This window comes from Pteronotus mesoamericanus, unplaced genomic scaffold, assembly GCF_021234165.1.
Source record: "Pteronotus mesoamericanus isolate MK-2021 breed Mesoamerican mustached bat unplaced genomic scaffold, CSHL_Meso_final contig_80, whole genome shotgun sequence".
NCBI classification, from domain to species: domain Eukaryota; kingdom Metazoa; phylum Chordata; class Mammalia; order Chiroptera; family Mormoopidae; genus Pteronotus; species Pteronotus mesoamericanus.
This window is the reverse complement of record NW_026555261.1, coordinates 792,516-806,894: the sequence shown is the minus strand read 5'-3', so window position 1 is coordinate 806,894 and position 14,379 is coordinate 792,516. Positions and strand designations below refer to the sequence as shown.

At 55.7% G+C, this 14,379-nt stretch overlaps 1 protein-coding gene across 1 annotated transcript; it reads right to left on the bottom strand.

Moving 5' to 3' along the window:
* Window positions 1–1,255: 1,255 nt before the first annotated feature.
* On the bottom strand, window positions 1,256–14,379 carry LOC129079770 (arylsulfatase D-like). Its single transcript, XM_054585038.1, has 10 exons — window positions 14,291–14,379; window positions 13,095–13,277; window positions 12,341–12,462; window positions 10,880–11,002; window positions 10,046–10,469; window positions 8,788–8,924; window positions 7,190–7,327; window positions 4,662–4,824; window positions 3,415–3,536; window positions 1,256–1,897 (listed from the first exon to the last, which is right to left on the bottom strand). The coding sequence occupies exons 1-10, from the start codon at window positions 14,326–14,328 to the stop codon at window positions 1,497–1,499; spliced, it is 1,851 nt and encodes a 616-aa protein (XP_054441013.1). The 5' UTR covers window positions 14,329–14,379; the 3' UTR covers window positions 1,256–1,496.

Here is a 14,379-nt window from a genome sequence, read left to right as displayed (position 1 = left end):
CTGTGGAAGGCACACGTGGGCCCCCCGCCCCACCTTGTGCCCTGTGGGGCAGGAAGACCCAAATTGGCGCTGGGCCCCGTTCGCCCAAGGAGAGAGAGCGGCTGCTGCGTAGGAAAAACAAAGCCCAGGGCCCCTTCGTTCCTCCGTCCTTGAACCAGAGCAGGAGTGTGTGTGTGAGGGCGTGTGTGTTGTCATACACTAATGGCTCAATTGGCACAAGGCCCTGAGATACTGACTCAATATCTGTCAACGTCGTGAGAGGAAACAGGAGGTCACGCATGGAGCCTTTAGCTCAGAGTTTGGCACAGACCCTGCACTGGGCCTCTGGCCGTTGTCACCGTCCTCAGTCTGGGAATCAGGTCGCGTTGCTGCTGATCATGACTAGCCACCGATAACTTAGGTCTCTTTGACCCCCGGTGGAGGAATAAAGAAGACACATGTGGCTAATCTGTCCTCGTGACCCAATGGACACGTTAGCCGTAAAGGAGCTCTTCCCGCGGGTGACAACATGGAGGGGCTTGGAGGGCGTTGGGCTCGGTGAGGTAAGTCAGAGACAGAGAAATACCATACGCTTTCTGGTATACGTGGAGCCTAAAGAAAAAGACGAAGATCGTAGAACGTACAGGAAGAAAGGTCGGATGGGGGTTCGCGGCCGTGGAGGCTGGGAGACGAGGGTTGGAGAAAAGGGGAGGAGACTTGCGGGCTTGCAGCCCCGGACGCAGGAGCCCTGAGGGCGCACCGTGCCGCGGATGCTGCGGCGGCACCGGAGGGCGGTGCGTTTCCCAGGCCCCCCCGAGCGTCAATCCCTCACGAGAGTTCTCCTCCCGAGGGAGAAAGCCTTTTTCTTGTTCTGTCGCGGCTCTGTGAGAAGACAGGCGTGCGCTGACCTCCTTGGGGAGGGGGCCATTTCACGGTGGAAGTCAAGTCAGCGTCCGGCCCACCTTCCACGTCCACCGTGGTGGGCGTCAGCTATTTCTCACCCGCCCTTTTGTCCTGGTTTCACATCCACAGGTCGCACGCATCCCATGTGGAAGGCAGCTCCGGCCCCGTTTTAAAGAGGCTGCATGTATTTGTTTTACTGTTTATGCTTCTTTCATGCTGCCATTGATCGTGCTCTTTAGATTCCTTGATTCTCATGGGCCAATCCTATTCTATGGATCCTACTCTACACCCATAGAATATATAAATAGCAGCCTCTTTATCCACTGATTCATCCTGAGGGTTGTTTTTGTGTGTGTGTGTGTGTTTTTTTTTATGTCGTGTGGATTATAAATAACGCCACTGTGAACAAAAGGGTGCGCATATTTTCGCATTGGCGTTTGGGGCGTCTGAGGATTTATTTCCACAAGGGGCACCCCTGGGTCGAGAGGCAGATCCGTGTTTGATTTTTCGAGGACCCTCCATCGTGTTCTCCGCAGGGGCCGCCCCGTGTGCGCTCCCACGCGCAGTGCCCGAGGCCTCTCCTTGCTCCTCGTCCTGCCTGCCCGGGCCATGGGCTACAATCCTGAGCGCAGCCCCCCGGACCCCGGGAGCTCCTGTGTCCCCTGGTCCCCGTCCTCGTGGCAGGAGCAGAAAGGGAAGGTCCCGCAGCACGGCTGCAGCCACGGCTTCCAGAGGATGTGGCCCAGCGAGAACTGCAGGGGCACCGGGCTCAGCGTCTCCCGGTGCCGCTGTGCCGCCCGGCCAATCCTGGCCACCACCGCGTGGAACAGCGGCTCGGAGCCGGGGGACAGGGGCCGCGCCTCCACAGGGTCGCTGGAGAGGTCAAAGAGCAGAGGTGGGTTGTGCTGGGTCACGCCGTCGCCCGAGCAGGGGCACACGCCGCGGCCGTAGCAGGCCCCCGCGCCCGCGGGGTGGAACTGCGGCGTCATGTAATGCACCTTCCACAGTCTTCTCCCTACAGGGACATGGGCAGAGGTCAGGGTGTCGGCAGCAGCCACCCGGCCCAGGTGCCAGCGCGGCGGCGCGATCCTCGCCTCTGTGTGACGTGGAAAAGGAAGGGGCAGCAAGCAAAGGGACGCGTGGGCAGGGACATGGATCTGTCACATGGTGCGTGCGTGTCTCTGTGTGTATGCTGTGCTCACGGCGCGGAGAAGCAGAGACTCCTCCCAAAGTGCTCAGGGTGGGGAGCGCAATCCCAGGCGCCCCCGCCATAGTGCCTCCGCGGCACCAGCTGCCGCCTCTCGGAGATCCTGAGGGACCCTCCTCGGCTGCTAAGAAAATATTTCTGCTCTGTGACGGGATGTCCTACGTGGACACGGCGGGGCGGGGGCACCCACGTGGGCAGGGCAACCCGAGTGCCGACGTCGCCGTGAAGGTGTTTTGGTTTTTGGTAGATGACTTCAGCGTGGACGTCAGTGGACGTGGCGTACGGCCGGTTGCCCGCCCTGGCGTGGGTGGGCCTCATCCAATCAGCGGAAGAACTTACGCGAAGGGACACAGAGGCCCCCCGGGAGGAAGACGCGCTCCTCCCGGGCCATGGCAGAGACGTCCCCCCGGCGTTTCCGGCCGGCAGACTCAGGCCAGTGGCACCCACGCCCGACGGGCTGGCGGCCGGCCCTGCGCTTGGCACACTTGCCAGCCCTCACGGCCGGGTGAGTCGGTTCTTTACACTGTCTCTCTCTCCATCCATCCATCCGTCCGCCCACCTGTCCATCTGTCCGTCCGTCCATCCTTACCTTGTATCTATTCACTGATTTACCTATCAATCATCTACCTCCCTCCCAGTCATCTACTCTCTCTAATCTATTATCATCGTGTCTGTATAGCTGCCATCTTTTGACGGAGGTAATTTTCCATGGTTTATTCACCCTCTATCATCTACCTACCTATCTGTCTGTTATCGAATTGTCTGTATATCCTCTCTGTACATAGGTAACATGCATTTACTCTATCCTCTTGGTTTCCATAGAGCTGTCATCTCTGACCTATATAATTTTTATCAGCTAGTTATCTATCTGTGTATCACCATCATGTTCCACCTCTGTCATCTCTCGTCTCTATCTGCCTATCTGTCAGCTTTGTATCACCTGTCATTGTTCATCTCTCTACATTCTTCCATCATGTGTCTATTTATCTATCACCTATGTACCTAGCTACTTAACATTTATCTATCTAATCTATCATCTTCCTGTATATATGACAATCACTTATTGATCTATATAATTTTCTCTCACCTGTATCTGTCTATCCATCTACCCACCTACCCACCCACCAATCCATACACCCACCCCCCATCCATCTATTCACCACCCACCCATCCATTCATCCACCCACCCATCTACCCACCCATCCACCTCCCCACCCTCCACCCCGCCATCGCTCCCGCTGTGCACCCACCCGCCCTCTTGGTCCCGCCTCCCTGGGGAGCCGCCCCGGACAGCAGCCCCGCAGGGCGGGCCGGCGTGCACTCACGAGCCTTGTCGTGCCAGCGCGCTGCGTGCAGGTACTTCCCGCAGTAGTGAAACAGGAACTCGTGCGCCGAGTGCTCCACCGCCCCTTGCAGCAGGGGTAGCAGGCTGCGGCCGTCGATCACCCTGGTTTGGTGAAGACGCAAGAGGAAGGAATCAGACCAAGGCCACCGGGACTGTGCTTTGCGCCTGGGAACAAACCCCGAGGCGGCACGTCACAGCGAGCAGAGCAGATGCAAGCTGTCTCCCTGAGCTGTGGCCAGACTGCAAGTGGCTGAGCAAGAGACATCCTGTTTTATTAAGACTCTAAGTCATGCCCTGGCGGGTGGGGCTCAGTGGACTGAGTACCAGCCTGTGAACCGGAGGGTCGCGGGTTTCATTCCCAGTCGGGGCACAGGACTGGGTTGCGGGCCAGGTCCCCTGCGCAGGGCGCATGAGAGGCAACCACATGTTAATGTTTCTCTCCCTCTCCTCCCCTCTCTTTAAAAATAAATAAGTAAAATCTTAAAAAAAAAAACAAACCCTCAAAGTCATGAAGTTTCAGGGTTGTTACTCAGTATTGTGTAAGGAGAACACACAGACGCGCGCGCACACACACACACACACACACACACCCCACCCCCCCAACCCCCCACCCCCATTTGACCTTGGATGTTAACACAAAGTTGTCTGCAATTCCAGCTGCCAAGGTTGCAGGTTCAATTCCTGGTCAGAGCACACACCTAGGCTGTGGGTTCAGTCCCCAGTCTGGGCACACATGGGAGGCAACCAATCCATGTCTCTGTCTCTTTCTCTCTCTCTCCCTTCCTCTCTAACCATGTTCTTGGGTAAGGATTAAGAAAGCATATACTGAGTTCTATTGTTTTCTTTTGTATTCGATGACTCTTTGCCAAATACTAAGGCAAAAACTCATTTTTAAGTTATATTCTCATAGCTTCATCAACGCGGGCACAAAAAGCTGCATTTCAGGACGTGACACGGTGATGTCTCTCAATGGGTCACATGCTAACGATTCACTCGCCTCCCCCTGGTGAAGCAGAGGTCTAAAATTTTACCAGAACTGCAGAATGGGGAGCATTGACCCAGTATTTTATTTAATCTTGTGTTTTCCTGAGTTTGGTTCTTTTACATTACGCTGTCCCCTACGTTGGAGGACGTGACAATTTTTTTAGTGTGCTCCACTTGCCGGTTCCCCGCTTAAATGTGAATGATCTCCGGAATTAGGGAGCGGGGGCCTCGTCACACGTGTACCTGTCCCGGGGCACCTCGCCGCCCGCCAGCTGGACCACGGTGGGGAACACGTCCATGAGGCTGGTGGGCTCCGCGATCACCCGGCCGGCGGGCAGCACCCCGGGCCACCGGAAGATCCCGGGGACCCTGATGCCGCCCTCCCAGCCTGCCATGCCTTTGCCGCCTGTAAGTAAACGACACCGTTAGAACTCTCCAGGGGCCTGTCCAATCCGGACACAAAACAATGCGCACGTGTCCATCTGTCCGTGGACAAAGACACCCCTGTGCCCAGCTGCCCACGGGGCAACTTGTATTCCCCAGAATCGGCCCCAGTGACTGTTCCAGGACCTTGTGATGCCTCAGCCCCAGCAGGTAGAGTGCACATCCCTCCCCCCTGACATTCGGGGCGTTGGGGTAAATCCCCTCAACCAACAGGACACGGGGCGCGTCCCTGCAGAACCACTCCTGGGAGGTCAGACAAATGCAAAGGTCGTTGTCCTCATCTTTTTTCTTCCTTGTTTTCCTGGATGGAGAAGGGATTGGCGCTGGGAACCTACTTTCTCCTCCTGTCTGAACTCCTCAGCACACCCACCGCCCTGCTTTCTTACCCTCGCTGCCCAGGTCCTTCATTTGAAAGGTGAACCCCACCAGGGACCTCTGCTTGTGGGTGAGGGCCCCATCTACCCCTTGAGGAAATACAAATAATGGTTAAGCACTACACAACGACTATTTCTTCGTAATATGCAGATAACGATTCACCCCATGCTCACACTCTAGGAACTCCAGGTGCAGAAATAAAAGCAAGCACATTATGGGGGGAGAATTTTAGACAGAATCTTGATCAATAAATGCTTCCATCTGGCTGTTGTTATGGTAACGCTATTGCTGGTTTCGTACGACGGCTTAACAAGTTACTACAAACTCGGCAGCTTAAAACAACGGCCGTCTACTAGGTGTCAGTGCTGTGGGTTGGAAGTCCGCTGGGTGCAGCTCTAGGACCCACAAGTCTAAAATCAAGGTGTCCGCTGTCTGGGCTCTGAGGTACAGCATCGGAGGTAGAATTCGCCTTTTCTGGTGACCCCCATCTTTGAGGCATCAACAGCTGGTCAAGATCTTATGTCTCAAGTTTGTCTGACTTCTTTCACTCTCTTGGATTCTCCGGGGAAACAGGACCAACAGGGTGGGTGGATGCATAGGTGGGTAGATGGATGGATGGATGGATGGATGGATAATGGAGGGATGGATGGATGATGGATGGTTCAATGGATGTGACGGATAGATGGATGGGTGGATAGATGGATGGGTGGGTGGATGAGTAGACGGATGGAAAGATGGTTGGATGGATGTGATTAGGCCAGGCCCACCAACTCAGATAATCGCCGTGTGTAATGGTCACCTGTGCTGTGTTGCAGGATGTGACCTTGGCATTGGTATCTGGTGATGGGCACAGGGACGGCTGTGTTGGAGGGACCACCATCAGAATTCTGCCTACCACAACCACCTGGGCACATGGGAACGTCCCAAGATGTTACAGGTCCCACCATAGTCCATCCGTATTATTCCCAGTACATATATTCTAGAAAGTCACCACCAACACTGAAGTCTAAATTACTAGGCTCTTGGTGTTCAGGACAAGATGGGGAAAGGTTCCTGAGAGCCCGTGGTCACCATATGCACATCAGCCCAGCAGTTAAAGCTTTGCTTTATGGTGTTTCTGTTTAAAGACACCTGACTGGCTGGGTATGGCCCGTTTGTCAACGCTGAACTCACAGCCACCAGCCCTGTAACCGTGTGTGAACGGAGCTCATCTCCATAAAGCACATCCCAGTGTCCTGGTGCTTAGGGACACCGGACAGGACCTCCGTGCCCAGGTGAAGCTAAACAGCTCGATCACCCCCGAAAGGCGTGCCGATATAAACAAGGCGTGGCAGGAAATAGGCCGTGTTTCCAGCCTGAGAGCTGACATCAGCAAAGCAGAACGTCACCTCGTCCAACCTTAGCTGCGCGTGCCTGTCGGGAGAGCCCATTTTTTGCCGCTGTTTAAATGAGTTCAAAAGCAACGCCCGTCCTGATTGCGGAGATGCCAAAAGCACTTTCGCAAGGAGAACACGTCATCAAGTTTCAATCCCTAAATAACGTGAGGGACTGTATCAGAGTTTTTAAAAAATGTCAATGTGCCAAGGTACAAGTAGGACATCCTCAATCTGACAGGATCTATTGAAGTAAAAGCACACCCACCGCGGGGGTTAGACGGGTTATAGGTGAAATGCCGCCTTTCATTTAGAAGGAGATATATTTTCATTTTATTTTAATTCTTTACTTGTACATCTGTCTCTTCCATAAAAATGGAAACCCTTTAAGGGAAGAGCCTGTGGCTTTATGTCTCCCTGTTGCTTTGAGGCAGAAGAACATGGTCCCGAGCAGATGCTCAGAAACTACCCCTTGAATGTACTCTTTCTGGCTCCAATGTCACCTCCAGACGTCACTGTTGGGACTGAGTGTGCTGGCCGCGTATCTGTGCTGTGAAGCCTGATGTCCGTCGGTCTTACCTCTGTAAATGCCGTTCCATCCCCCCAGCTGACCAAGCTCTTCGTCCCTGGCCTCCAAATGTCCTCCATGGTCAGAGGTAAAGTACGTCAACGTCTTGTTTTTCAAACCATTTTTGTCAACGGCATTGAGAATCTGACCTGTACGAAAAACAGGACGTTTCAGGAAAGAGTAAATAAGGCAGCACCAGTGAGCTGAACACAGGTCCCCGTTTTGGTAAAAGTCACCGCTGGCTCGGAAGTCAGCCAAAGTGACGGCAGTCCCCCAGAAGACCACAGTCAGAAACGTGATCGTGACGTGTGAACATGCCTCTCATTGTTTGGATGCAGTAAGGCTCAGGTCTTGCGTACAAAGAGATCCACAATTCAGAAAACCCAATAAACACAGTGAGCCCACAGGTTGCCAAGGGCATGTTTTGAATGTGCCACCGGTTGTGTGTCTGTAAGTGTATGGAGGTGGGCACCTGCTGAGAAACAGTGGAATCGGAGGTCCCTGTCCACACAGGACGCAGCCAGGACTCTGAGCTTCGGTGGCTGTCAGCATTCGGAGGCCAAGACGCCTCAGGGCAGAGCTGTCTGCAAACTACACGCCTGCTTCCATGCATGACCTGATGTGCTTTGAAATCATGGAAAGTCCAGGTTATCAACCACCAGGAAGTTTGCAGCGCTGAAAATGCAGGCTGATCAGACATCCTGGAACCCTGTCTCCTCTGCTGGGGCTGTGTGTCTCTTTACTTGGCCCAAGGTCTCACGGTGCTTGTCTTAAGACATGCGTTATGAAGAATAATATAGAGGAAGCACCTTTGAAATGGGGCCAGAGCTCCTGACTCAGGGGAACTGTGTTGCATGTCGGACGCGCCCAAACTGTGAGAGTTAAACCAGGACAGAGTCCCCTCTGCCCGGGGCCTAAAGCCGCCTTGTGTCCCAGAGAGCCGTCTGCAGAGAGGACAGGAACGCAGGCGTGGGGACGACGGGACGGGGGAACCCGGGACTGAACATGAAATGCGTTGTTTAGAATCAGTGTCATGATGTCATAGTACCTGCACCATAGCCACACCTTCCCACGGTGGGTGTCGCGGTCCCCTCCCCGTTCTCGTAAGTGCCCTCCCTTTGTCTCCTCATCGGGACCCTGTGCGGGCTCCTGCCTGCGTCGGCGCTTCCGAGGATCTGTGCCTATTGACCTCACATAAGCACTGTTGCCTCTCCAAAAGCCTTTCACTTTGAGGTTCGCAGTGTCATCTATTGGAATGATGTTAACGTCTCCAAATGTCTAAGAGTCTACAACCTCATGGGTTGCCTGAGGCCAGAGAAGGAAAGGGATCTGGGCCCCTTGTCCTGAAAGACAGCACGATGTGACACGTTCCATAATCTCTTAGGATGGCTTTCAATAATAGCCTTTGTGGAAGGATGGTTTTGACACAAACGCAGGCCAAGAAATGCAAAACAGCAAAGCGGCACATGAATGACGATATGGAAGAATCGTCTCGCTATTCTTTCTTTTCCCTCATTCTATTGCAACCTGATTCAGAGGCAAAGGGCCAACGTGTCAGCCTTCTTTTAACGGTGAGGCGAAGCGTGAGTCCGCTTGCGCCCGGACTTACCGACGAGCCAGTCCATCTCTTCCACGTTGTCGCCGTATAAGCCATGTTGACTCCTTCCAAGAAACTCTCTCGTGGTGATGAGGGGAACGTGTACATGCAGCAAGGAGACAAAGAGGAGGAATGGCCTGTGTTTATTTCTGGAAGGAGAAAAACACCCTTTCAGTAGAACGGCCTCTGTTTCAGTGCTCTTGGATCCATGACGCCAAAGCACAGACTGGAGTTTTGGCAGCCAATCCACAGAAACGGTCGCGTTCCTCCAACGCGTCTGCGGATATGGCGGGCGGATAAAGGATAAAGAGATGCGGGCGCTGTGCGAACTCATCTTTTCCTGGCAATGTGCTGATTTCGGGCGGGAGCAGACACAAGAAAGGACACTCAATGTCATTGACCGTCGGAGAGAGGCACATTGAAACCACCACGAGCCATCGCCGCACGCCCGTCACGATGGCCGCCCCCAATCCCTCGGCAAACAACACGCGCTGGCGAGGACGTGGAGGGAGGCGGTCCTCGGGCCGGCGGGCGGGAGTGCAGACGGGAGCAGCCGCGGTGGAAAACAGTACGGCGTCGCCTCCAGCATTAAAAAGGGAACTGCCCTACGGCCTGGCCATTCTCCCTTTGGGTGTTGATCTGGAGAAACCGAAACACTCATTCGAAAAGATACGGGCAACTGTGTATTCACTGCCGCATGACTTACAGCCGCCCACACAGGGAAACAACGCAAGTGCCCATCGGTAGACGAGGGGATAAAGACACGGTTGTACATACGTGCAATGGAATGTTCCTTGGCCACGAAAAAGAACGCGTTCTTACCATCTGTGACACTACGGCTCGACCTAGAGGGTATTAAGCTCAGTGAAATAAGTCAGAGAAACACAAATACCATACGATGTCACGTATACGGGGAGGCTAAAAAACAACAGCATGAAACGCACACAACGAGACTCAAAGACACAGAGAAGAGAGTGACAGGTGCCAGAAGGGAGGGGTTTGGGGGACTGGGTGGAAAAGGTGAAGAGATTGAGAAATACAGACTGGTCGTTACGGGAGAGTCACGGGATGTACACTGCAGGGCAGGGCCTCCGGTCCGCAATAGCGTGATAGCTTGGTACAGTGCCAAGTGGGCCCCGCACACATCAGGGGAGCCCTTTGTGTGTGACAGAGAAGCCTAACCCCTGCGCTGTCCCCCTGAAATGAACATCGCACATGACCTGTCACTGCAAAATAAATTACAAAGAAAACAACACGGCGGTCCCTTCACCTTTCGACGAACGAAACCGCTTCCTTCCGCAGAAGGTGGGTGGTCCTTTCCAAAACCATGGGCTGCTCGGTGACGTCGTGGTCCCTCATGAGCAGACAGTTCCAGCGCCGCACGAAGCCGAAGCTGGCGTACCAGGAGGCGAAGAAGAGGAGGAGGAGGCTGGCCGCGCCCGCGACGGCTCTCCAGGACACGGAGGTCCACCCGCAGGCCCTGCTGGCGGCCACTGTGAGGATGGCCCAGGACACCCACTGGGTGTAACGCCAGAGCCTGGCTCTCAGCGCTGCGTCCACCTGGGGCGGCCGGCCCGGCTGGCAGTCGTTGACCAGCGTGAAGGGCATGCCGTAGAAATAGCCGAATCCGTGGCGGAGCGGGTGGTGGCAGTGGTCCTCGCGGGACGCGCAGTTCACACCCTGGTGCCATTTTCCTGAAGGCAGAAGCAGAACGTTCAACAACAAAAACCCCACGCCTCAGGTCCTGTGTCCGAAACGAAGCTCCCCGTCCGGGCAACCTGTACGTGCCGATGACAGCAAAGCAGGGGAAGCAGCTCCAGGTGGCACGCAAGAGGGGCGTGATAGGAATCAGAAACAGAAAAAGGAGGACAGACGTGGAAGGGAAAACCAGGAGGCAACAAGATTGGTACGTCCACGGAGAAAAAGAGGCCAATCTACTAAGACTGGGAAGCAAAATTTCTTGTCTGTGAAAAATTCCAACACTGGAAACAACCCAAGAGAACCTGGACAGACCGGCACCAAATTTTGGTTCTGACACGTGACCTTTTCCCCCATGAGAAGGGGGGTTCTTGCAATCACGGCCCTTCTAGGGGACCCCGCATACCTATGAGGCCCGTGGCATAACCTTCCTGCTGCAGGACTGTCGCAAACGTGGTTTCGTTCTCGGGAAGCCCGCCCGAGCCCCCGTTCCACTGAAGGGCCCGGTACCCGTTGCTGGCGTCCATACCTGCGAAGCAGAGCGAGAGGAGGCGTTCCGGTTCTGTCGGCGGCTGTGGGTGCTCTCTGTAGGGGGTGGGTGCGCTCACCCCTCAGGGCACACTCTGCAGGGCCTGGGGTTGCTTGTGGGTGTCATGGCTCGCAGAGGGGGTCCTAACAGCATCTTGCGGGTGGAGACCCCCTGTAGGGCACAGGGCACACCCACCAGAGAGAACACACCAGCCCCAAAAGCCAGGAGTGCTGAGCCTGAGGGACCCCGAGTCTTCATGTGAGCCCGTTCATCCGTCTATCCATCCATCCATCCACCATCTATCGTATTTATCTAACTATCCACCTATCTATCCATCCATCTACCATCTATCTATCTCTCCATCTACCATCTATTTATCTCTGTATCCATCCATCATATATCTATTTATCTATCCATCCATTTATCTATCCATCATCCATCTATCCATCCGTTATCTACCTACCCATCCATCCATCCCCTATTTATCTATGTATCCATCCATGCATCTATCCATCCTGTATCTATCCATCCATCAAGTTATCCATCCATCTAACATCTATCTATTTACCCACCCATCTAGCATCTATTTATCTATATATCTGCTCATCTAGCATCAATTGATCTATATATCCACCTATCTGTCATCTATTTATCTATGTATCCATCCATCCATGCGTCATGTATCTATTTATCTGTCCACCCATTTAGCACCTATTTATCGATCCATCCATCCATCATCTATATATCTATCTATCCATCTATCATCTATGTGTCCATCCATCCATCCACCCATCGATCCATCCATCCACCTTGGGGCGGATGGGAAACCACTCCGACCAGCTGAGGCGCCCGGCCAGGACTTGATGCAACTATTTAACGAACGACAACATCCCAGTCATCTACCACGAGAGTTTCAGCCTTTGGAGTTCCCAGTTATCATAACTTCTTTCGTGACTCCATAAAAAACGCAGGAATTACCAGACAATACATGGCAGGTTATGTTTTTACCATTTTCCTTGTATCTCAGGGATTGCTACCCGATTATTAAAAACGATAAATGAGCCCTGGCCGGTGTGGCTCAGTGGATTGGGTGCCGTCCTGCAAAGCAGAAGGTTGTGGGTTCGATCCCTCGTGAGGGCGCCTACGGGAGGCCACTGATCGATGTTTCTGTTTCACACTGATGTTTCCTTCCCTCCCTTTCTCCCTTCCCTCTCTCTAAATAAATACAATCTTAAAAATAGAAAATAAAAACAAGACGTGAGTGGACATGGATGTGCCTTTTCTTTGGTTGCTCCCCCCAGCCCCCACCGCCCCGCCCCCGCCCCCCGCCACACCCACCTGATCTGAACGAGTGTCTCCCGGTCAGGAAGGCAGCTCTGCTTGGGGTGCAGAGCGGGGCGGCCGCCAGGTGCTGGGTGAGCTTCACACCTTCCTCCGCAAGCCGGTCGATGTTGGGCGTCCTGAGCAAACCACAGCCTTGTCACTTTCAGGGAGGGGACGGCCACCTGGCCGCCGCAGGTCCCCGGCATTCCAAGCCACGTGCGAGGGACCGTGTCTGCAAACGGGGCCTTTCCGGAGGGACGGGATGAAGGGAAGGACCTGAGAGGAGGTCGTCCTGGGTCACGGGGGCCCTGCGTCCAAGGACAGTGTCCTGAGAAGACACAGAAGGGGGGACGCAGACCCCGAGGGGAAGCCCCGGGGAGACGGAGGCAGAGACGGGAGGGACGCGGCCACTGCCCAGGAACGCGGAGCGGGTGGGGCCTGGAGCTGGAAGGGGCGGGAAGGCCCCTCCCTGGAGCCTGCGGAGGGAGCGCTGCCCAGGGACGGCTGGACCTCAGACGCCTGGTCTCCAGGACCCAGACAGGAGGAAGGTCTGCGGTTTTAATGCGCTCCCTGCATGGTCAGTTGTTAAGGCAGCCAAAGGAAACACCCACCCACCCATCCTAGTTCCATGTAGTTGCAAAGGTGTACTATTTTCCTCTGGAAAAACAACTTTTTCGGTGTTGGGATCTGATACCGCCAGGAATTTCTTACTTTCTACAGGCTGATTTTAAAAGCGTCATCAGCCCCAGCCACCACCAGCGCCAGGTACCTCAGCGTGTGGTTCCCATAGCAACCGAGATCCCCGATGCCCAGGTCGTCCGCCATGATCAGTAGGATATTTGGTTTAAAGGTATCGGCTGCCTGGAAGCCGCCAGTCCTCAGAAGCAAACAGACGGTGACTAGAAGCGGCCAACGGTCCATGGAGAGGAGTGGAAAAGACAGGCACCGGCGTCTATAGTTTGGAAGGAAAGGGCACCCTTTCAAGCCCGCGGGCTGGTTTTTGAATGGAGGCCCCTCCTTCCCGCCACTGTGTAAAGCGCAGTCTATGGCGGGGTGGGCGGGCTGGCGCCTCCCTTTGCCCGGGCGGAGAGGCGCGGTGCCCTCCGAGTTCCGGCCGCGCCATGCTGCCGGCGGCCCGGCAGCGTCCGGGCGGAGGGATATTTACATATTAACGTGGAAAGTGTGAGATTAAAAGCGCCCCAGACAGGCCCGGAGATTCAGCACCGCTGGCCGCACTACAGAGTTACCGCGCGGGTTTGAAAGGCCTGTTGACCGCGCGCGTCCGAAGTGCACCGGCGACCTCGCGCAAAGGGACTTGGAGCGCACGGGGCGGATCCCGGGCTCTCCCCGCCCTGTAACCCGGAGGGACATGGCGACGGTGTGGCCCGGCCCGGATCTGGGCTCTAGGATCCAGCGTGTCCTCGGGTCCCGAGCACTTCAAGTGCCCCGGTGCTGTGCGCACCCCACGATTGCGCCGGGGTGCGAGAGCCGTTCGGAGGTTCGCGGAGTGACAGCCGTATTCCGCGGGGACCCGGACTGGGGCGGGCTCGGGACGGGGCGTGGCCGGAGAGTCGGGCGCCTTGGGGAGTCTTGTGGGCTGGGGACAGGGGGACCGGGTGCGCTTTAGCGTTGGGGGTTGGGGAGCGCGGGCCGGGTCGGGGGAGCGAGTGTTGGAGGGAGGTCAGGCCGCACTCGGGGGACGCCAGGAGGGGTCGCGGGGGCGTGTCTTAGAGAGTAGGGGCGGGCCCAGCCCGGCCTTTCTTCGCTTTTCCTTTCCCTCCCAACCCCGTGGAGCGGGATTTCGTCGCCGTCCCGGCTCTTTCAGGCGGCGTCTCGGTGACTTCCAGGCACAGCGCAGCTGTTTTTCCCGGGGACCCCCCCGGCTCATCACGGACTCCCCTCCCCTTCACCCCGCGCCCCCAGCCCCAGGCCCCAGCGAGGCCTGCGTCCCGGGGTCCCGCGCACCTGGCTGCGGCGGCTGCGGCGCGTCCGCTCTGCGCCATCTGGGCCGCGGCGGAGCTCCGACGAGACGCGCAGGACCTTGCCCCCGAGCC